The sequence below is a fragment of the Coenobita brevimanus genome, chromosome 101, assembly GCF_032717465.1.
Source record: "Coenobita brevimanus isolate Jiangsu-jjx chromosome 101, ASM3271746v2, whole genome shotgun sequence".
NCBI classification, from domain to species: Eukaryota; Metazoa; Arthropoda; class Malacostraca; order Decapoda; family Coenobitidae; genus Coenobita; species Coenobita brevimanus.
The window spans coordinates 29,577,899-29,603,155 of NC_137054.1; the positions used below are offsets into that span (position 1 = coordinate 29,577,899).

The 25,257-nt window shown below is 40.8% G+C and overlaps 1 protein-coding gene and 1 pseudogene across 1 annotated transcript in view; one reads left to right on the plus strand and one right to left on the minus strand.

The window, feature by feature from the left end:
- LOC145414995 (protein MON2 homolog) overlaps window positions 1-25,257 on the minus strand; it is a 570,120-nt gene that overhangs the window by 405,069 nt on the left and 139,794 nt on the right. The window contains exons 8-9 of the mRNA XM_080284414.1: window positions 24,685-24,861; window positions 24,303-24,535 (exon numbers count right to left, since the gene is read on the minus strand). Coding sequence (XP_080140540.1) covers window positions 24,303-24,535; window positions 24,685-24,861 — 410 coding nt within the window. The remainder of the gene's footprint in view (window positions 1-24,302; window positions 24,536-24,684; window positions 24,862-25,257) is intronic.
- Window positions 1,565-1,681, plus strand: LOC145415211 (5S ribosomal RNA; annotated as a pseudogene).

Below are 25,257 nucleotides of genomic sequence, written 5' to 3' on the forward strand. Positions count from 1 at the left end.
TTTCACCACACACTCCATCAGTTCCTGGGGCTTTCCCCATATTGACTTTCTTCATTGCTTCCACAACTTTCATCCTACTGATATCTTCCTGTCTTCTCACCTCCCTCCTTCTCCCAGCCATTCCCCAGCCACTTATACTCACATTAATTTCATTCTCTATGTTCAACAATTCATTAAAGTGTTCTCTCCATCTGCTCACTTTTTCTCCCTTCTCCACTAGTAATCTACCATTTTCATCTTGCACTCCCCTACTAACTTCATTGCCACCCTGTCTGACTCTCTTTACCTCTTTCCCATTCTCTTACATTCCCTCCACTTGACACTCAAATTCCTTCCAAGTTCCTCATCCTCTCTCTTCTTACTCTCTCTTACTAATCTTTTCACCTCTCTCTTCCTCTCTACATATAACTCTCTCTTCCATATCTCAACTTCTTTCATGCCCCTATTTCTCACCCATTCAATAGATGATTTCTTCTTTTATGTCATAGCCTGTCTCACTTCTTCATTCCACCACGCTGTTCCTTGCACCCCCTTTTGTCTTCTCTTCACCCCACTCACCACCTCACATGCTGCACATATTTCTTCCGTAAATACCTTGCACACACCTTCCACGTCCCCCATCTGCTCCAATTCATATTTACCCAATCGTTCCTCCACTTCTCTCTTATATTCTGCTTTTTTTCTCATCCTCTTACAACCTTTCCACTCTCCTTGCATCTACTCCTTCCTCGTGTCCTTCCCTTCTTCTATTTCTCCATTTTACTTGGACCCTGATTCTGACCACCACCAACTGGTGGTCAGGAAGTCCACTCCCTCAACCTCTATACACTCTTGCATCCATTACACATCTTTGCATCCTTTCATCCACACACGCATATAATCAATCATTGCCTTCCTTTCATTTAGTTCATCATCCACCCTTCTCATCACTCACCATGTATACCTGTGGATCATTTGTGCCTGAAGAGGGTATTGGCTATCATCAACCCCCTCCAGGCACAAATGTCCACTAAAGCACTGCCATTCTCATCTATCTCAGCAGGCACACCCCCATGCACCAACTACTCCATCCACCTTCATATTCCTTACTTTACTATTCATATCACCAATCAAAAACACTTCCTCATTCCTTTCAAACTTTTCCATGCACTCTTCCACATTTGTCCAGAACACTTCTCTCACTCCACTTGCACGATCTTGCATTGGCGCATACACATACACAATCGCCCACATTTGTAGTCCAACTTTCAGTCTTACCCACACAATCCTTAAGCCAACTGATTCATACTCTCTTATATTCTCCTTCTATCTGTTACTCACAACAATACACACACCTTCTTTTGCCCTCTCATTCTCACCTACTCCTGCACAAATACCCCATCCATACTCCCATTCTCTCACACTCTCTCCTCTCCATTTAGTTTCAGTCATTCCAAATACATCCACTTTCACACCCTCAAACACCTGGACACACTCTCTCTCTCTCACCTCATCATTCGCATCCCTCACATTCCACGTCGTCATCTGTACCATGTCCTTTGTTCATGAAATATTAAATAGCAATTTCAGGTTATACCACGTTGAGTACACCGCTTCCCATCCAATCAGCGAAGTTAAGCAACGTTGGGTCTGGTTAGTACTTGGATGGGTGACCGCCTGGGAACACCAGATGCTGTTGGCATAACGTTCTCCCTACGTGTCAAGTGGGGTTGGTGGAGGATTAGTGCCCCTCCCTGTAAAACAATTAACTCTAAGCCCTTGGCCACCCCGTTTGGGATACATGGCGTCTGGCAATGAATGAATGAATAAATTTCAGGTTAGCATATGAAGTAGTTAGCAATAACGAAAGCTGCAAAAAGATGCTAAACTACAAAATGGGCAACAACCATGACCTAAAGAAGGACTTCATAGAAACAGATTGGGAAAAGGAGCTTAGAGAACAAGATATAAATGATATACAGTACAGTAAAACCTTAATATAATGGACTTCAATAGACCAGAATTCGCTTTTATCGAACTCGAGGAGCTATCCGACTAAATTCCTATAAATTGGAAAAAGTCCGATAAAGCCAGAAGCAGTACAGACTGCCTGACCACTTCAGCTATGTTCACCATAATAAGGTAAATAAGAGACATGTTTATCAGTGTACAGTACAGTATTATTATATATATTATACTATTTGATTATTGTAGTGAAGTTTTAACACAGTACAGTACCACAATAGTAGTCAAAACAGTTTAAAAACTGATCATGCGATCCGGACTACTGTCTATCGGAAAAAGTCTGGGTTAGCAGGGGGAAGTCCAGATGTCGCTTTTAATGGAATTTAGCATTTTTCAGAATGGTTTGGTCCCCAATTAGTCCGGTGTAGTGAGGTCTTACAGTATATAGAAAATTCTGTGAATTTTATGAAACATGAGTCCAAAATTTTATACCACACCACGAAGAAACAAAAAATAAAAAGAAATGGTCTGATACCAAATGTAAAAACAATCAAAAGACAAAAGATACTTCCTGTGGATTATAAACAGATGACATAATAGCAGGAGGACATATGACAATAGAAAAGTCAAGATATGATTATACAAGGATAAGGAGATAAGTTCAAGGCCAGTCTGATGATGAGATTATAAATAAAAGTACTGATCAACCAAAGCTGTTTTACAGCTACAAACAAAGCAAAACTAACAACAAAGATGAAATACAGTCCATTATGGGTGAGGGGGAAATCTATATCAAACAAGAACATATCTGTGAAATGGAAGAGGATGTGTGTATCAAATATTTGCTGTGAGACAAATAGTGGAAAAGACTTGTGAGAAGGACTATAAGGTATTTATGGAATTCGTGGATGTGGAAAAAGTATCTCACAAAGTAGACAGAGAGGGATTGTGGAAGGTTTTGCACATGTACGGTGTGGATGGTAACCTGCTAGGTACTGTCAAGAGTTTTTATGATGGAAGTGAAGCATGTGTAAGGGTAAATAGGCATCTAAGTGAATGGTCCATGTTCGGTGTAGGCGTGCGACGAGGTTGTGTGATGTTCCCATGGTTGTTCGTTACATGGATGGGGTGTTGAGAGAAGTAAAAACACAAGTAATGGAGAGGAGTGATGCATGGAATATCTCAAATTTGTTGTATGCTGATGATGCAGTACTACCAACAAATACTGGACAAGAACATGGAAGACTACTGCAGAGTTTTGCTGATGTCTGTGAGCGTCGTGCCTTGAGAGTAAATGCAGAAAAGAATAGTGATGGTCACTGAAAGAGAAGGTGAATCCCAGTGTGATGTTACAGTGAATGGAGAGAGACAGGAACTGGTGAAAGAGTTCAAATACCTGGGTACAGTTAAAGAAAAAAGAGGAAAATGTGCAAAAGAAGTGGAAAGTAGAGAGACACAAGGAAGGAAAGTAGCTAGTGCAATGAAGGCCTTGATAAGAAACAGAGGCTTGAGTGTTGCAGCTGCACGAGGCTTACATGAAGGAGTGTCAGTGCCACTTTAATATATGGATGTGAGACTACGGTGAGGCATGAAAATTAAAAGTCAAGAGTAAGAGAAGTGGAGATGGGACTGATGAGGAATGCATGTGGAGTACAAAGAGTGGATAGGATACAAAATAATGAGATCCGTGAAAGATGTGGAATGAGGAAGTCTATGGACACCACAATCGAAGAGTGTGTACTGAGATGGTACTCTCATGTGGAGAGAATGGATTACAACAGAGTGGTGAAAAAGGTATATCTGAGTGAATTTGCAGGAGGGAGGTGAGATAGGCCAAGGAGAAAGTGGAGGGATATGGTGGATGAGTGTGCGAGGATAAGAGGTTGGGAAGTTGGTGAGGCTAGGGGACTGACAAGGGAACGAGCTGGCTGGATGTTGTGAGGAGAAGCATGTGATCTGGGAGTTGGTGCCCCTTTTTAACGTGACAGCATTCGGACTGACTCAATCGGATACGTTTTATGTGAAACTACAGAAGGTGGTGCATGTTTTTGGCATATCAGATACAGCCAGGATTCCGGGAGCTTGAACGGTGAGTGAATGGAAGAGTGGTCCACTGGAATGGGCACGCTTGGGCTGTCTGGACGTTGCTATGCCTCACTCTGCCCTAGGGTGTGAAAGGAGGTCTGGATGATGATGACGATGATGATGATGATAACGATGATGACATAACAGAGATGCTAAACTGTAAGTAGAAAGTATACTTCTGTAAGATGGCGTAATTTCAAGAAATGCATCGAGGTAGGAGGAAGGGAAACAGTAAAAAACAAATGATGACTACAATGACCTGGTGGAACTGGTTACATTTAATAATTTAACAGAGAAAGTGAATAAACAGGAGGAAACTTTCAAACTGGAATTGGATGAAATAAGGAAGGAACTGTACCAATAAAAGCAAAAAAATGAGGAACATGTAAAGGAATAAAACAGAAAAGATGCAACAATAGGTGAGCTACAAGCTGAGGTAGACATTCTGAAGAAAATGAACGAAATGAGAAACACAGTAGTCACCCACGAGAGTTTTGAAAGAATAAATAATGACAGACACAATTGGACAAACAGGTAATCTGACAGAACAAAGTAGAGACATTCATGAGAAGATAACTCAGGCAAATGAAATTATGAGGAACTACACAGAGGAAGTACAAAATGCATGGGCAGAAGTGGCCAAAACAAGACAAGATCTATAAAAACAAGGCCGAAGCAAAAGGACATGAGAACTGAAAGACATCATAGGAAAAAACCCAAGGCTGATAAAGGAAACAGCTGGGATTAACAAATTTGTACTTATCACTAGGAAAGATGAAGAAAAAAAAAAGGAATAGAATCACCAGAGATTGCATGGGGATGGTAAATATAATGAACATATTGAAAGTAGTATCAGAGGAAATCTGTGAGAAAGATATACAGGAATTTAAGAGATTAGGAAAATATGAGAGAAACAAGTCAAGGCCTTTCAAAGCAACCTTCCAAAGTGTGAACAGTGTACAAGAGGTATTAAAAAATGCTAACGAACTTAAGCAATCAGAGGAGTACAAAGACGTATGGATAAAAGGGTGCCTAACTCAAGAGGAATGGGGATCACTAAAGGAATAGAGGGAAAAAGCAAAAACAAAGAATGATGCAAGATCAAATGAAGAGAGAAGTAAATTTTTTTTTTTTAAGTTGTAGGATTACAGGTAAAAAAAAAGGACACATAAACAGCAGGGACTAAATAAAAGTAAGATAGTAGACTCTATCTATCTATCTATAGCCCGACGCCCTAATCCCGCAAAGGGTGGCCGCAGACAAAACGCCTCCAAGTCACTCTGTCACCCACCATTTGACTCCCCTCCCCCCAACTCACCCCCCCCTCCCTCATAGTAGACTCAACAATGTAAAATATGTGAACAATATGGTTAAGCTGATGTACTCAAATGTAGATGGAACGGTATTCAAATCAGTCGAGATAAAAGGCTATATCATAGAAAATGACCCTCATATTATTTGTCTAACAGAAACAAAATTAACCCCAAGGATATCCAACAACTTAAATTTGGACGAGTACAATACTTGGCGAAGAGAAAGACATTTGAAAAATGAAGGAGGAGTCATATACCAATACAGAAAAGACTCTAAGTAAAAGAGATAGACATAAACTTACCCTCGCAAGTAGAATTAATTACAGTAGAGATTAGAACATCAAAAGCGAAAGTAACTGTAGCAAATTTATACATGCCACCCTAGACAAACACAAGTGATAGAGGTGAATACAAAGACCTGGCAGAAAAGAAAATTCAGAGCTTAAGAATCCTACTAAACAGAATGGAAGAAAAATCTGAAAGAATTATACTAACAGGAGATTTTAATACAAATATAAACTGGAATACTCTACATGTAAGAAGTTACGAAAGTTGTTGGAATCAAAAGCTCATCTTACACAGGAGTTTTTTCTAACACACTGTGTAAAGGAGAACAACAGAAAAAGGGGACCAGAAGACCCCTTAGTATTAGATCCCATATTTGCTAGGCAAGAAAATGAAAGTGACAATATAATCTACCACCCCCACAATACAATTTCTGGATAGCATATGATATACCGTAGTTAGAAATTTTGAAATTACAAAACTGGACTAAACTACAAAAAGGGCAACTATCATGACCCAAAGAAGTATTTTAACCCATTAACAGCGGCATTAGGTTTTGTGGTCGATCCCCCATGCACAAAAAAAACAGGATTTTTTTTTTCCCTCAAAAATAATTTTTGATCTTATTGGTTAAATGAAAGAGTGCATGGAAATGCATAGGAAAACCAAATATAAGTTCATTATTTGCCTCAGTTTGGCCACAGTACGCTATTTATGGACAACTGGGTGAAAAATGTAGCGTGCCTTTCTTAAAAAAAAAAAAAAAAAAGAGCTTGATCATATGATGTATGTAGCAGTCGCACACTATTCTTCATATGATGTACACAGCAGCTATTGGTTTAAGGATACAGACTGGGAAAAGGAGCTAAGAGGACAAGATATAAATGTTATATATAAAAATTTTTGTGAATTTCACAAAACACGAGTCCAGAATTATGTCCGACTAATGAAATGGAAATAAGGATAAAGAATCGGTTTAACACTGATTGTAAAAGTGCAAAAGAGATTTGCTGTGGATCAGACACAGATGACACAAAAGTGAGAGACCATATAACAACTACAAACATGATTGAAATGATTATACAGTACAAGGATACGGAGAGAAGCTCAAAGGTAGTTTGAGGAAGACATTATAAATAAAAGCACTGATCAGCTGAAGTTGTTTTAAAGCTACATTTGAAGCAAGGCAAAAGTCAAAGATAAAATAGTCCATCATAGATGTGGGGAAAAGCTATATCAATGAAGATATTTGTAAAATTTTAAACAAAAATTTCCAATCAGTTTTTACTAAAGAAAGTAGATTTGTGAGAGATGAAAACAAATGTGCATGCCCATACATATTAACAAATACACGTATAGTGAAACAAGAGGTCCATGAAGAAACACGGAAATTAGACAAAGGAATAGCTAATGGCGCTGATGAGATTTCGTATTGGGTATTACAAGAATGTGCAAAACAGCAAAGCAGTCCATTGCATTTAATATTCAGAGAATCCCAAAGACAAGGTAAACTACCTGATATTTGGAAGAAAGCAAACATTGTGCCCCTTTTCAATAATGGAAATAGACAAAATCCGCCTAACTACCTACCAGTATCACAACCATAAACTGGAATACTCTATACGTATGATGCTAGGAAAGTTGTTGGGATCAAAAGCTCTTGGATCTTATACAGGAGTTTTTTCTAACAAAGAACACCAAAAACAGGGGAGCAGAAGACCCCTCATAATTAGAGCCCATATTTAGTCTCACATTTATGACCAGTGTAGTATGCCAGTTTTAGAAAAACTGATAAGAAGAATTTGGGTAAATCACCGGGAAAAACACAATTTGATAACAGAAAGACAATATAGTTTTATAAAGAGAAAATCATGTGTTACTAACCTATCTGGCTACTATGATGGAGCTGCAGATATAATACAGAAAAGAGATGACTGGGTAGACGGCATAGATTTGGATATCAAGATGGCATTTGACAGCGTACCACACAAAAGACTTTTATGGAAACTGTACCATCAAGGAGGAATCCAATGTACTGTTATCTGTATGACTGGATGCAAGACTTTCTCAGTAAAAGTGAAATGAGAACAGTGCTAAGGGGAAAGTACTCATCATGGAGAAGTGTGACGGGTGGAGTTCCACAGGGCTCGGTGCTGGCACCAATCATGTTTTTTAGTACAGTCAATCGTTGAGTAACGCGGCTGAGTAACACATTTTTTTTTTTAATGCACTCAGCATAACGAGACAGGCAATATCAACACATGGTACAACTCAAGTTCACGCAGGAAATCAGGTGGTCTGGTGACGAAATTTGAAAGTCAAGCACTGTGACGTCACCCTCCAGACTCTGGGTACCTATCCTGGGCACAATCAAGGCCATATGGTTAAATGAAAATTCATAGGTTTCAGGGGACAAAATGGAACGAAAATGTATGCTAATCGGAAAGGAAAAAAAAACTTTCATCCATTACTTCTCGTAAGTTAGGGTTCAGTTCCACATTCTTCGTTCAATTTCACGCTTCCTAACACATTTCAGGCCAGCTGAGCATATGGTTATTAGTCCTTTCTCACGCCTCACCTAGCTCTTCCTCATGCTCATAATGGCTTTTGCAGTTTTAAGGTACGAGATGGAATGAAAATGTTTGCTAATTAGAAAAAAATTACTCTTTCATCCACGTATTTTGTAAGTTAGCATTCAGTTCCACATTCTTTGTTCAATTTCATGTTCCCCAACATTTCCAACTGACTGGGCATATGGTTAACAATCCTTTCTCACACCTCACTTAGTTCTACCCCTCACTCCTAATGAGTTTTGTACTTTTAGGGGATGATATGGAACGAAAACATTTGCTGATTTAAACAAAAAAATTCATTCATGTATTCTCGTAAGTTAGCATTTTGTTCCACATTTTTTGTTCGATTTCGTGCTTCCAAACACATTTCAGACCAACTTAGCATGCGGCAATTAAGTCCTTTCTCCCGTCTCACTGTCTATACCCCACAATCATATGGGTTTCACAGTTTTAAGGAACAAAACTGAACAAAAATGTTTACTAATCAGAAAAAAAAAATCCTATCTGTTGTGTTCTTGTAAGTTAGTGTTCGGTTCCACATTCTTCATTCTTCTTCTTCTTGACAGTCTATTTTTCTTATTATTTCTGGGTAGTAAATAAATGTTTCACGCGAATCTGTTTTCCGTTGTTTTTAGTTGTGTTCCACCGTGTCAACTCATCTGACTCATCAGGGTTAAGGGGAAAAAGCCTGTCCCAAGTGTTTCACTAAACTTAACTTAACCTGGTTTAGTTGTACCTAATAATTTAATCTAAGCTAATATAATCTACTCTAACCTAACCTAGCATCCACTTGGGAAACGAAAACTGCCTCTGAGTACGTCAAGACAATCATAGGTATGGCTTAAGGAATGTTATGATTAAAAGTGGGAAATTTTTCGTCAGGAAAAGGCAATTTATGACCCTGAAAATAGTCAGAAAAACACAGAAAACAAACTGGAGGAATATGAATTGAAATGGTAAGGTCCTTCTACAACATCATGTAAAGCGTGCATTTACCAAAATGATAAAAAAGCATGACATGAATGAAAGCACCAACAGAATGATTTGGAAGGACTGGGAGAATATAAAGAAGACTGTGTGTGGAAAGTGATGTGAACCTGGCAGCAGTGAAAGTTCATATGTTGTCCTGAAGCTGGCTGAGAAGCTCACTGGACATTATGTGGAGCGTCAGAGAAAGAAAACTCTCACTTTCACCCCTTCTTACCACCTTACCCCATGTAAATTATGCCCACTTATATACCCACCATCAGCTAAAACACTGAATGAGATATAAGTATTGTAATTATGAACATCAAAGATATTAAAAATAGCATTAAACAAAACAAAAGTTGGGCTGGGTACCCTTGTGTTGTTGATACGTAGCTCCCCCACACCCTTTCCCCATCTCCCACCCCTAATGTTGTTGTCAAAGATTCACCTCTCGTATCATGTGGAATATGTTAGGTCGTATGGTTAGACAAAAATTTATGGGTCTGGCAGTTTTAGGAGATAAAATGGAATGAATGTGTTTGCTAGGCAGAAAAAAATTATTTTATCCATGTGTTCTCGTGAGGAAGCATTTACTTTCGTATTTTTCATACGACATCGTTCTTCCCAACACATTTCAGACTAAGCTGTTTAGCCACACGCTCAGTTAGTCTGAAATGTGTTGGGAAGCGCGAAATCGAATGAAGAATGGGAAACTTAACATCTGCTCATGAGAACACATGGCTGAAAGAGTGATTTTTTTCTGGTTGGCAAACATTTTCATTCCATTTCGTCTCCTAAAACTGCCAGACCGTAAATTTTCATCTAACCATATGGCCTAATGTCTCTCCCAGTGGCCACATGATAGCCACATGATATGAGAGATGGCAAAACTCTGACAACAACACTGGGGGTGGAGGGCAGGGGAAGAGTACCGGGGAGCTACGTATCAACAACACAAAGGTACCCAGCCTAACTTTTGTTTTGTTAATGCTGTTTTTAATACCAATGATTTTCTTAATTACAACAATTATATCTCTCTCAGTGTTTTACCTGATGGTGGGTGTAAGTGAGGGTAATTAATGTGGGGTAATGAGGTAAGAAGGAGTAAAAGCTGGAGTTCTGGAAAGTTGCCAGAACACATTGTACCATTATACTGTATGTTCAAACATATTGTTTGAGCGACGTGGATTTGAGTACAAAGGTCCTTGTCCAGCCCCTATTGCCCGCGGTCCTCAATGATTCAGTGTACAGTATATATAAAATGATATAGACAGCAACACTGGATATGGAAGCTACCTAAATATGTTTGCTGATGATGCAAAAATACAAAGGAAAATTACAAATACAGGCACTTGCACAGAGCTACAAAAGGAATTAAATAAGCTTCATGGATGGAGCAAGAGATGAAAAATGAAATTCATCCATCCATCATCCAATCATACATTGCACCATGAGGAGCGTACAAGCCCAGGGCTAGGCAAGTTGGTCCGGACATTTAACCCTCTCAGGCACAATCACGCGATTTGCATTCCATGTGGATTGTTCTAAAGATGCTCAGTCACACGAATCACGTTCCTAAGCACAAAAAAATTCGCCAAAAATTAAGTTTCTGGTCGATTTGCGTCAAATTTTGAAGCGTCGTAGCGAGCGAAGCGCTTTCCCATAGCATTGGCAACACTGAGCTGCCTCACGGGGCCCAGCATGTAGCGATAAACCTCAGTCTCTTCCAAGCAGCCAGGCGGTGAGGTTGCGTCGCGTGTCCTGTCTCTTTAAACTCCTACTAATTCTCCCCCTCCTGCCCGAGCCGAAGCCCTTATGGACTCAGTGTGATTATCCAATATTTGTGAGCATATTTGTATGTGATATTGTTGATGGAACATAGATATATGTCACGAAAAGGAATTGTGCCCATTATCATTCATTAAGCTTAGAGGTGATATGTGTGTTCACACTTTGCGGGCGTTTCGTCTCTCGCCCTCCCCAAGGCCCTATGGCATCATTACAAATACGTACAAAATGAAGCCAATGCCTAAACTGTATTTTGTGTGAAAGATATTGTGGCTGGATTGGTGAAATTATGGAACTAGTTAGCATTATGGACGCCATAAACCATATAGGACAGGCATCACGTACAGGTTTTATAGTCGGGAAGAGAGAATTAGAGGTGTTCAGGGATGGAATTATGGTGATGCTGATAGTGAAAATGTACATGGAATTGTTTGAAACACAAGAATCCCTGTGCTTTCCGGACGCCCACTTTCTGGACGCCCCACTTACCGGACATTGTGGGCCTTAACCATCAGAACCCAACAATGGCCAAGAAATGACAAAAATCCCCCCCAAAATCCGAATTTTTTCCCACCCCTAATATGAAATTGCCGCGCAGCACCGAACAGTTGTTACACTACAGACCTTTCACCCCTTCCTTCCTCCCCCCTCCCCCCTCCCCTGTCAGGGTTGCCATTTGGTATTTTTCATTGCCAAATGTGGGCCAATTTGGTAATGAAAAATTTGTTTGGTAATGAATCAGAATAATGCCTTACCAAACGGATTTTTCACATGCATGAGGAGACACAGGATGGAGATGGTGGACTGTCTGCTCTCTCTGATTAATCTGCTAGCCTACATAGTGTGAAAATAATCAACATGCTGTTAATTATAAGGAGAGTGATTACATTTATTTACACTTGTATATATAGTTTGTGAAGAATAAATGCTTCCTTCAAGAATTTGGTAATGAAAACTGAGGAGTCTGGTAATGCGGCCGAGTTCAGATCTGGCAACCCTGTTCCCAGTTACTCTCTAACCTTCGTTCAGGGAAGACGTCCATCGTAATCGATGCTGCACGTGCTCGTTTTTTGTGAATAAACCGCAGTACAACGCCACTAGACCACATGGGAATTTACAGTGTTGTGCAGTGTTATGAAATTAGAATTTAAAGTGCAAAAGGATTAACTGTGGAGTGAGTGTGGAGTGCAAAGTGGCAGTTGGAATGGCGGTTGAAACTGGTGTGGTTCAGTTAAGAAGAATGTGCAGTGTTAAACAATTATAACTCAGAGTGCAAAGAATTAAGTGTAGCACAACACTGGATTACTGTATGTGCTTCAAGAGCATTTTCACAACTACCAAAGCCATAGAGAGTTAGAGGAGGCGGCCACAGACGTGCTGTAAGTACAGTACAGTACCCTGTATGCTGCTAGGCCTAAGTATTTTCCATACTCACTTCAAATTCCTCATTCTCTGGTTCCTTTTCATTTATTTCATGCTTTATGTCCATTATTGGTGTGAATAAGGTCTTGAATAGGTTTAAATAAGTACTGTGCATGTCTGGTAGGGAGTTATTTAGGTGGCTTTCAAAGTTAGACTGGGTTAGGGTCCATAAGTACCAGTTCAGCAGTCACAGGCCCACTTTCTGGATGAGACCACTTTCTGGACATGCCTTTGGCTCTATTACATCGGATAGTGGAGGGATTATTGCATATGTCAAATATGCTGTGGGTGTTTGTGAAGGAGTGTGGTGCGTGCCAATACAACAGAGTTGCATCGTACTCTCCCGGCGAAGGATGCTGCATCACAGTCACCTTGAACCACAGTAAGGAAGGGAATAATTGCAGAGGTTAGGGTGGAATCATTGTGGTACTCATGTATTTGTGTATGACATTGTGTGAAGTGTATGTGAAATGTGACATGTATCCTCGTGATGGCATAAATTATGGTGCATAGCGTAGCTTAGCAATACCTTTGCGGCAGAGGTCCTCAGGTACTGTACCTTGGTCTGACATTTAGTGATAAATTATACTTTATGTAAAATATACGTGAACTGTGCCGTGATTGTTAGTTTAGGTGCTTAGCGTATGTGAGCGATACTTTAGCGGCAAGTGTGCTGTGAAAGGTGACGATGTCAAGGAATGAGGGTCGTCATTGAACATGTACTGTACACAGTACCTTGGTCTGACATTTAATGATAAATTATACTTCATGTAAAATATAAGTGAACTGTGCTGCAAGTGTTCATTTAGGAGCGTAGCGTAGGTAAGCGATACTTTAGCAGCTGGTGTGCTGTGAAAGGTAACGATGCCAAGGAACGAGGGACGTCACTGAACAGGTACTGTACCTTGGTCTGACATTTAGTGATAAATTATACTTTATGTAAAATATACGTAAACTGTGCCGCAAGTGTTCATTTAGGTGCGTAGTGTAGGTGAGCGGAACTTTACCGGCAGGTTTTTTCGTTTTTAAAGGCTCCAACATGCTTGCATGTGTCGGCCTTGGTCACCTAATGGCGGCTCTCCACACTGCACGATCCATTGCAGCCTCCCTGTTCAGTCCCTTAACCCTAAGGTCACACTTAATGACCTCGTCCCATGTCTTTCTCGGTCTACCCCTCATAACCCCACCCCCAATATTAACATTTCTCACCTTCCTCACCCAATTATCATCCCCCATCCTCTCCACGTGTCCAAACCACCTCAATCTACCTCTCCTCATCACAACACCAATACACTCCAGTCCCATCCTACCTCTCAACTCTTCCATTGTAAACCCAGCCCCTCCAGGCCTTGGACGCAGGGACGCACTGCACATCCACCTAATCATTGTCATTTCTGTACGTCTGAGCGGGCGAATATCTTCCTCCTTCACTGCCCAGGTCTCACTACCATACAGCATTACACTCCTAACACATGCTGCATACAAAGACCCCTTAGCACGTAGGGAGAGCCCTCTCAATGTCAGGAGAGGCAACAGCTCCCTGAACTTCTTCCAACCACTTCTCACCCTAGCCACAGAGCTAGCTCCAGCCCCACCTCCAGCACACAACATGTCTCCCAAATAACAAATCTCTTCCACACACTCAAGAGATTCACCAGCAAGTTCAATCCTTTCACATCTGACAATCTCCACCTGCTCACCCCGGCACGCCGTACACATAAAATCAGCATTATCTCGCAGTCTACCTCTGATACCACTACATCTCTTATGCACCCATTTATCACACACACCGCACAAGATGGAATTACTTCCCATGCCCTTGTGGCAAACTGCACATGGCCACTCTCCCTCGTCTTTGACAGTACCGCCACCAACCCTAGATATCATCACTTTTGTTTTATCTGCATTTACCCTTAAACCCTTTTGCCCCATACCATCTCTCCACTTCCTAAACCTTTCCTCTGCCTCCCTTTCATTCTCTGCAATCAACTCCAAGTCATCAGCATACAACAACTCCCACGGGAGTCCGTTTCTAAAGTCACGTGAAAGGGCTTCAAGTACCATGACAAACAACATGGGACTCAAGCCTGACCCCTGATGCACACCAACATTCACAGAAAACTCATCACTCAAATCTCCATTCACTCTCACCTGGGTGTGAGCACCCACATACATGGCCATAACCACCCTAACCAGCCACTCCTCCAAGCCAAGCTTTCTCATTGCCCACTTCACCACCTCTCTAGGGACTCTGTCAAAGGCCTTTTCCAAATCAACAAAAACAAAATAAAGATCCCTTCTCCTACCTGCTGTGAAAGGTGACGATGCCAAGGAATGAGGGACGTCGCTGAACAGGTACTGTACCTTAGTCTGACTTTTAGTGATAAATTATACTTTATGTAAAATATGCATGAACTGTGCCGCGAGTGTTCGTTTAAGTGCGTAGTGTAGGTGAGCGATACTTTAGCGGCAGGTGTTCTGGGAGATGTAACGACGCCACAGAACGAGGGACTTCAGTGGACAGGTACTGTACCTTGCAACATTGGGCAATCACGGACGTCAGTGGACAGGTACTGTACCTTTCTAAAACAATTGTTAAAATTTATTGTTCTTATCTAAAATGTTTGTGATATGTGCCACATGCGTTCGTGGATAATATTGTATCATGTGTTGGGGGAACGTTTGGGGAAGGAGGGGAAAATATATCTGTGTATATATATATATATATATATATATATATATATGTGTATATATATATATGTGTATATATATATATATATATATATATATATATATATATATATATATATATATACACATATATGTGAGGGAGTATATCGTGTGGGAGGAACCTTCAGATATTGTGAGGGAGTATATCATGTGTGTCGTGAAACTTAGGGGAAGGATGGCCGAAAAAAAAATATATATATATATATATATATATATATATATATATATATATATATATATGTGAAGGAGTATATCATGTGTGGGGGGAACCTTTTATTATATATACTGTATATATATATATATATATATATATATATATATGGCAAACACCCACGGACGCCAGTGGACAGTTATGAGACCGTGACAAGACACTGAAAAGTTATCCTGTACAGAAAGATATGACATGACGTGTGTAGTGCTCTCAATGGAAGGTGTTGCGTGACAGTGAATAATATCTCTTCTTTTTCAGTAGAGAACCTAAAAAGCTCATACTTGACTTTCTGTGCAGTAATGTCGGAAGCGCTCGGAGGAGTAATCTCACTTTGTCGGCCAATTACTGGAAAAGTATTGGACGTATCGATTTCCTGTAAGAACCATGATAAAGAGCAGTAAATTCTACGTATGTACAAGACATACCAATGTAATATCTATGATAAGAATTCATTGTTATGTAGGCAGGAATATTGCATATGCTATGAGCACATCACAAAAGTGACACACGGACGTGAGTTCCCAGTCATTTTTGGCGATATACTCGAAAACTATGAGGCGTATCGAAACCATTTTTAACTCATTAGAAAGCTGGTGAAATTCTGCATAATATTATGCAATAAAAACATAACATCGTTTCGTTTTCGTTTCGTTTTTAAAGGCTCCAACATGCTTGCATGTGTCGGCCTTGGTCACCTAATGGCGGCTCTCCACGCTGCACGATCCATTGCAGCCTCCCTGTTCAGTCCCTTAACCCTAAGGTCACACTTAATGACCTCGTCCCATGTCTTTCTCGGTCTACCCCTCACAACCCCACCCCCAATATTAACACTTCTCACCTTCCTCACCCAATTATCATCCCCCATCCTCTCCACATGTCCAAACCACCTCAATCTACCTCTCCTCATCACAACACCAATACACTCCAGTCCCATCCTACCTCTCAACTCTTCCATTGTAAACCCAACCCCTCCAGGCCTTGGACGCAGGGACGCACTGCACATCCACCTAATCATTGTCATTTCAGTACGTCTGAGCCGTCGAATGTCTTCCTCCTTCACTGCCCAGGTCTCACTACCATACAGCATTACACTCCTAACACATGCTGCATACAAAGACCCCTTAGCACGTAGGGAGAGCCCTCTCAATGTCAGGAGAGGCAACAGCTCCCTGAACTTCTTCCAACCACTTCTCACCCTAGCCACAGAGCTAGCTCCAGCCCCACCTCCAGCACACAACATGTCTCCCAAATAACAAAACTCTTCCACACACTCAAGAGATTCACCAGCAAGTTCAATCCTTTCACGTCTGACGATCTCCACCTGCTCACCCCGGCACGCCGTACACATAAAATCAGCATTATCTCGCAGTCTACCTCTGATACCACTACATCTCTTATGCACCCATTTATCACACACACTGCACAAGATGGAATTACTTCCCACGCCCTTGTGGCAAACTGCACATGGCCACTCTCCCTCGTCTTTGACAGTACCGCCACCAACCCTAGATATCATCAATTTTGTTTTATCTGCATTTACCCTTAAACCCTTTTGCCCCATACCATCTCTCCACTTCCTAAACCTTTCCTCCGCCTCCCTTTCATTCTCTGCAATCAACACCAAATCATCAGCATACAACAACTCCCAAGGGAGTCCGTTTCTAAAGTCACGTGAAAGGGCTTCAAGTACATGTGCTAGAAAAGCTGAGAATTAGAGCTCCTTGAATTTTTTTAAAAAATGGCTTTCAGTTTTTGGCTATTTTCTCGAAAACTACAGATCGTATCACAACCGGATTTGTCTCTTTAGAAAGCTGATGAAATTCTCTATCAAAACTTCTAATAATATTTTCTTGTAAGATGGAAAATATTCGAATGGTGATGTTGGGAAGTGAACATGATGTAGCAAAATGTTTATTCATGGCCACCTAATGTTGTTTTATTTGTGTTTTCCTGTTTTTTTGTGGTGCTTATCAGCTAGAACAAACATCGATGAATAAGACGACATAGGTTTCATGGCAGTATATTGATGTTTGGGTGGCGAAAATAAGGAGAGAATATGTGTTATTTGCCGCGCGCAGGCAGCCAAGCCGGGCGGCTTCGCAGAAAAAATCGTGCGCCGGAAAACTTACTGAAACTTATCGTGCGCGAGAGGGTTAAGATCAGAGTGACCAGTCTCACTCATCCCTGAGTGGCATTATGTAAGCAATAACCCCAACCACTCCTTGGATATAAACCTTCACTAGCTCAATCCAACTGGAGCGCTGTAATTACCCACTAAACCACCAGGCAGCATAATTTGGTTATATGGTTACCACCCAGCATAGTAAATAGTTTCCTGGTGTACAAGAAACCATTCGGCTTTTCACTCAGTGTTGAGTTACCCACAGGCAGAAGGAGGAGGAAAGAATGAGGGACAGAAAGACAAAAAGGGAGTATAAAGTCACCCATAGGCAGAAGGATGTGGAAAGAACGAAGTAAAGAAAGACAGGCGAGGAAGGAAGGAATGGAGGGAGGAGAGGAAAGGGCAGACACCTGAGAGCAGCACTACATCAACTGAGTGGATGGTGAGTGCCCCCACCTACCACAAAAATCCAATGCGGACAAATGTCATGTAATAAAATTTGGTAAAAGTGAAAAATGACCAGCCCAGGACAATAAGTTAGGAAGTTCAACCCTACACGCACCAGAAAGGGAAAACGATTTAGGAGTGATTATCTATAACAGACTATCACCGGCTGACCACTGACTGTAAATGAAAAAGTAAGGAACACATACACACTGCTTACTAATTTATGGGTAGCATTCACATACATAAATAGAGACATGATGAGAAAGATAATAACTTCATTCATCAAAACAACTCTGGAGTATTCATCAGTAGTCTGGAATCCACATCTCAAAAAACAGATACATAAGACTGAAAAGGTACAAAAGACCATTACAAGATGGGTACCAAGCTTAAAGGATCTAAGCTATGAAGAAAGACTCGAAAAATTAAACCTACCAACGTTACAGGAGAGACGGAAAAGAAGAGACATGATTACAGCTATCACAAATTGACCAAGGACCTCCCCCTCACAAGGTATTAAAAAACACAGAAATCATGGTATATCACAATGTTTGTTCATGAAATGCCATTCATTAATATGAAATCATGTTTCCCTTGTTTGTCAGGACCAGTTGGATACATTTTGGCATGGAATCACTTAGATCTCTAAAGTAATCTAAGGACATTTCTTTGCACCAAACATTTGTCAGTTCAGTCTTGAGGTTGTTCAGATTGGGTGTCTTCTTCTCTGCCATGATTTTCTTCATTTTTACCCGGCAGTTTTCTATCGGATTTAGATCCGGACTGTTGCCAGGCCAGTTGAGGACCTCAATCCTATTATCCTGAAGCCATTTTGTCACCTTTATTGACTTGTGACATGGAGCTGAATAGTGCATGAAAAAGTCGCACCCATGAATAACAAAAAGGTTTAACAAATGATCTTTCAGATCTTGAATGTACCGGCCACCATTCATCAAGTTCTTAGGAAGAAAGTAGAGGCCTCCCCTTCTCATTTCACCTGAGAAACACCCCCATACCATTACTGATTGTGGGTGCTTAACAGTCGGCACCATGTGAGCAGGGTCATATCGATTACAGGAGGCAGGACGACGAACCTTGGCAGAATGCACCTGGAACACTTGAAATGTGCTTTCATCGGAAAACATAACTTTTCTCCACTCATCCGATATCCAATGTGCATACTTCTTGGCAAACTGAATGCGCTGCTTCTTCATGAGGTCAGTGAGAAACAGTTTCTTGGCTGAGGTGCAGCTTCGCAAACCCAGCCCCTTCTGCAAGCGGTGTTGGATAGTTTGACTTGAGATGTCTTGTGACAGCTGGGGATGCATTCTCTTCAATTCTGCTGCTGTCAATCAAGGATTCTTGATTACTTCCCTCTTCAGATGTGTATCTGTACCTCTGGAAGTCATCCTCTTCTTTCCACCGCCATGCTTGTGCTCTGGTACGACATCAGGTGGCAGGCCGCACACTGCAGCAAGAATCTTCAAGATGGTCAACTTTGCACATCCAGTACGTTCAAAATGGTGTTGACAGAGACATTATCCTGCCTCCATGTAATGATACGGACCCTCTCATCCCCTGAGCAGTACTTTCCAGGCATGACAACTCGACTGTAGGAAAATAATAGGGCAAATAGTAATGCATATGAAAAAAAGGGGAGGTGCAAGCTTGAAGTGACGGGAACATATACTCTCACTCTAGCTACTGGGCAAGCACTGACGTGTTGACTGTTTCACCACCTCCCGCCAACACCAGAGGAGTTGCCAGTTACTTCTTGCCCCAGAAATTCACTTAGTAGAGGTGGAAACACAAAGCAACGGCAGACAACTCTCCCATAGCAATTCTGTGTGTAGGTCCAAAGTCAATTTGCAGCTGATGTATGTTATATAAATGTATCACAGGAAGAGAGAAAATAGACATAAATGAGTACAGAGGGTCCCCGGTATACAAAGCCCCAATATATGAAAATACGAAGGTACAAAAGTGAAAAAGATAGGACAAATTTCCCTATACGAAAGGCATATGCTTCGATGGTATGAAATGCACTACCAGAAAATGTTTCAAATTTTGCGTGAGACTGACCGCATCACCACTGTCATGTAAGGCAAGGCAAGCAACTATCTCCGCTTCGCCCCAGTCTGTTCCCGCTCTCCGGCTGTGTAATGCGTGCCTTCTGTACTCCAAGAATCCTTCGCATCTTTCACATCTTGCATCATGCCACCCAAGTGTCCTTCACTCCTCTCAAGAACAAGCAACACCAGACCATGACGCTGGAGTGCAAACTTGAAGTTCATTTACCTTTCATTAACATTTCTACCGTAAATTTAGGAGCTTACAACCAGCCTAGTACAGTACACAGTAGTTAGCTGAAAATTTCTGGGGGGCTCCTGGAACACATCTCCTCATTTTCTTAGGCTTCTTATGGGGAAAAATGCTTCAATATACTAAAAATTGATATATGAAAGATTTTAAAGGCACCTAACCCTTTTGTTTGTCAGGGACTCCCTGCACATAACCTATGGGGATGCAACATCAAGAGGACACTGCAAATAACTGTACATAAAGAAAGGTGATAAAGACGAAAGAAAATTCAGTTTCCCAAATAAAGCAACTGATCAGTGGAATGACCTACCAATTAAAGTGGTGTGTGCCAAAACAATTCATAAATTTAATGACATGTATGATATAAATGGTTTAATAAATGGGACAGTACAAGCCTGACTCATTCCTGAAAAGATATAATTAGGAACAAGGATTTATATATACACACACAAACACACACACACACTATATTATTAAATATAATAATGAATAATGTGATGACACAATGGGTCAGAGAAGAGACACGGTTCCCAGGTGAGGACACACCAGCAAGGTTAGATTTACTGTTTACCAAAGAACCCGATGTATTTCTGTCCTATAGGAAAAAGTGATCATGTGGTCATTGAGTTCCAGATGATAATAGGGAACATCGAGCCAAGAGACGAGCTTCACAGACAGGGAAGATACAACTTTGGGAAAGCTAATTTCACAGGACTGAGAAACTTTTACGAAAATGCGGATTGGAGAAAATTCAGAGAAACAAGAGAGATACAAAGGAAGTGGGATATCTTTCTAGACCTCTATAATTTGGGAGTGGAAAAATTTGTACCAAGAGTAAGAGGGAAAGAAAACAGGAAAAGGGAGTGGTTTAATAGAAGGTGTATGATAACAAAAAAAAGAGATAAGGCATGGAACAACTGGAGAAAGAGGGGCAACACCAGAACAAAGGAAGAATATAAAAGAACTAGAAATGACTACACAAGAATACGTAGAGAAGAAGAAAGGAATTTTGAAAAAGGTTTAATAGACAAAAGCAAGGATGAACCCAATCTGTTCTATAGATTTGTTAATAGCAAATTGAAACAAAGGGAAGGAATCACTAAACTGAAAGTAGAAGGAGAGGTCTATAAAGATGCAGCAATGCAAGCTGAAATAATGAACAAATGTTTCCAATCAGTTTTCACTAATGAAAAAGAGTTTGTGGAAGGGGAGGGAGTGACTAGAAATGTACTGGTGATAAAAGATATAAAAGTGGAGGTACAGAACGTGTATAAATTATTGGAAACTCAAGATGTAAGGAAAGCCCCAGGACCTGATGGAATTTCTAATTGGGTACTGAAGGAATGCAAAGAACAACTGGCAGATAAAATTCACAGTTTAATCGTGTGTTCTCTGGAAGAGGGGAAAGTGCCACAAGAATGGAAGAGGGCAAATGTGGTATCACTTTATAAGGAAGGAAACAGGGAAGAACCCCTGAATTATAGACCAGTGTCTCTAACCAGCATGGTCGCAAAATTGTGCATGAGAATCCTGAAAGAAAGATGGATAAAATATCTAGAAGAGATGAATATTTTGGCCGAATGTCAGTTTGGATTCAAAAGTGGAAGGTTGTGTTTCTAACTTGTTGAGCTTTTACTCAAGAGCAATTGACGTGGTACAGGAGAGAGATGGTTGGGTGGAGTGTGTGTACTTAGATTTAGAGAAGGCCTTTGACAAGGTACCTCATAAGAGACTAATATGGAAACTAGAATATATAGGAGGACCGAAGGGGAAACTCCTGGAATGGATGAGAGACTTTTTGAGAGACAGACAAATGAGGACAGTAGTAAAGGATAGGATGTCTGGATGGAGGGAAGTAACAAGTGGAGTCCCCCAAGGCTCGGTGTTGGCGCCAGTAATGTTCCTGATTTACGTAAATGATATGGTAGACGGAGTGAACAGTTATGCAAGTCTGTTTGCTGATGATGTAAAGATCTTGAGGAAGATAGAGGTTGAGGAGGATTGTAAAATGCTGCATGAGGATTTGGATAGGATACATGATTGGAGCCGGAAGTGGGAAATGAAATTCAACGCAAAGAAATGTAAAATATTGGAAATGGGTAAAAGTACCAGGAGGCCATCACTGAATTATTTGTTGGGTAATGAATTAATCACTAAAATAAGAGAAGAGAAAGACTTAGGAGTGCTGGTCCAAGATAGTTTGTCACCTGAAAAGCACATTAACAAGCTAGAGAGACTTATAAACTCCTGACTAACATAAGAGTAGCATTTCTTTATACAGATGAGGAGATGATGAAAAAATTGATAGTGGCCATGATCCGCCCCAGGTTAGAATATGCAGCGGTACTGTGGTCCCCACACAAAAAGAAAGATATAAACAAGATTGAGAGAATACAAAGAACAGCAACCAAAATGGTCCCCAGTCTGGCAGATCTGTCATACAGAGAGAGGCTGGAAAAGCTGGATTTCCCTTCCTTAGAGGAATGGAGAAAGAGAGGAGACATGATTGCAGTGCTCAGGACCATGGTGGGAGTAGATAATTTTGACCGAGAAGATCTGTTTTTATGGGATAAGAGAGCAACAAGAGGACACGGAATGAAACTGAAAAAGTCAAGCGGCTTGAAGGATATCAAGAAATATAGCTTTCCTTACAGAAGTATAGATTTATGGAATAGCCTGGACAAAGAGATCATCCAGTCTAAAAACTTAAACGAGTTTAAAGCTAAATTTGACTTACTGAGAAACAGCGATGGGAACCCACAAGCATAGCATATTTCGTGTGTATCTCAATTAGGCATATTGGGTAAATACATAAGTATTTGGAACGACTTAGACAAAAAGGTAGTGCAGGAGAAAAACATTCATGTGTGTAAAAGTAAACTAGATAAATGTGGATATGGAGACAGGACAACATGAGCATCGCTCAATTCCTGTATGCTACAAATAGGTAAATACGCACAGACAGACAGACAGACACACACACACACACACACACACACACACACACACACACACACACACACACACACACACACACACACACAGCTATGCAAGTCTGTTTGCTGATGATGCAAAGATCTTGAGGAAGGTAGAACATGAGGAGGACTGTAAAATGCTGCAGGAGGATCTGCATAGGATACATGATTGAAGCCAGATGTGGGAAATGAAATTTAATGCAAAAAAATGTAAAATAATGGAAATGGGCAAAAGTACCAAGAGGCCATCACTGAATTATTGGATGGGTAATGAACCAATCACAAAAGTGAGAGAAGACAAAGATTTGGGAGTGCTGGTCTAGGATAGTTTGTCTCCTGAAAAACATATTAACAAGACAGTTAGACAGACGTATAAACTCTTGACTAATATAAGAGTAGCATTTCATTACATGGATGAGGAGATGATGAAAAAATTTATAGTGGTCATGATCCACCCCAGGTTTGAATATGCAGCAGTAGTGTGGTCCCCACACAAAAAGAAAGAGATTAACAAGACTGACAGAATACAAAGAACAGGAACCAAGATGGTCCACAGTCTGGCAAATCTGTCGTAAGAAGAGAGACCGGAAAAGCTGGATTTGCCTTCCTTAGAGGAAAGGAGAGAGAGGGGTGATATGATTGCAGTGTTCAGGACCATGATGGGAGTAGAAAAAATGGACAGAAAAGATCTGTTTGTATGGGATAAAAGAGTAACAAGAGGACACGGAATGAAACTGAAGAAGCCATGCTGCTTGAGGAATATCAAGTAATATAGTTTTCCTTATAAATGCATAGACCTGTGGAATAGCCTGGACAATGAGACTGTCCAGTCTAAAAACTTAAATGAGTTTAAAGCAAAACTGACTCATTGAGAAACTGAGATGAGACCCCATGAGCGTAGCTCATTTCCTATGTATCAAAATTAGGTAAATACAATTAGGGAAATACACACACACACACACACACACACACACACATACTACTGTAAGTGAATCTCTTCTTTTAATATACTTCCCATTTTCATACTTCACTTATCCTCCAACTTATATCATTTCAAGCCTTCTCCTTACCCTAAGCCTCTCCTCCCTTACAACGCACCACTTTTCCCTTACTTACTATGATGATTTGGCCTGTCCAGTGGGTATGGTAACACAGAGTGGAAGGTAGACACCACGGTAAAAGAACGCTGGCTGGGGAGAGACCCCTGGTCCTACAGGCATCCCAGCCAGAAGTGCAGGAGACTGACCCTGCCCTGCCCCACCCCCAGCTCCACCTCCAGCCAAGGGGCCAGTGGACTGGGGTGAGATGAAGAGCGACTGCACAAATGCACCAAGACTGTTCACAATGTCCTAGAGAGCAAGTGTTGGATCAGTACCATACATAAAATACATCATTCAAAATATGTAAAGTGCTCAAATTATCTTTTTTCAGAACTCTTCTTGTTATTTGCCACCACCAGCCTTCATCATTTACAATTTTCATTCCCTCCACCTCTCACCTGGAATATTTTGGTTGAGTGTGGTTTCATGTCATAGTTGGTGCAGAAAGACTGAAGAAGTGATGGTTGAGTAGCCAGCTTATGCAGCACCTCCAGGGCCAAGCCACGCTGCCACATGGGTCGATCTCCATCCAAAAATTTTACCATTAAGGACAAGAAGATTTCACACTGTGTCACCTGGGGAAAAAACTAGAAATGTTAGTCAATCCAATGCCGCACATATTTATTCACATACTTAACCTTACCAAGAGCATGGAGCTGGTAAGCTGGAGAGCAGGTGACAAAGACTACTTAATATCAATACAGATCACACAGTACAATGTATATACAAGGTGTACCATGAAGAAAGCCATAACTTTGGGAAAAGGTAGATAAGTATATACTAAAGTCAACTAACAGAGCCAAGCTGTTTCCTCCTGGACTCTTGAGGAAAGGACTACTGTCAAAACAACAACCTCCAATACTAACCCCAACATATATCAACTACCTCTACAATGGTCCAATGGATAAATAATAAATACTCAAAATGCAAAACATACCAAATCTAAAATTCCTATATATTTCACATAGCGT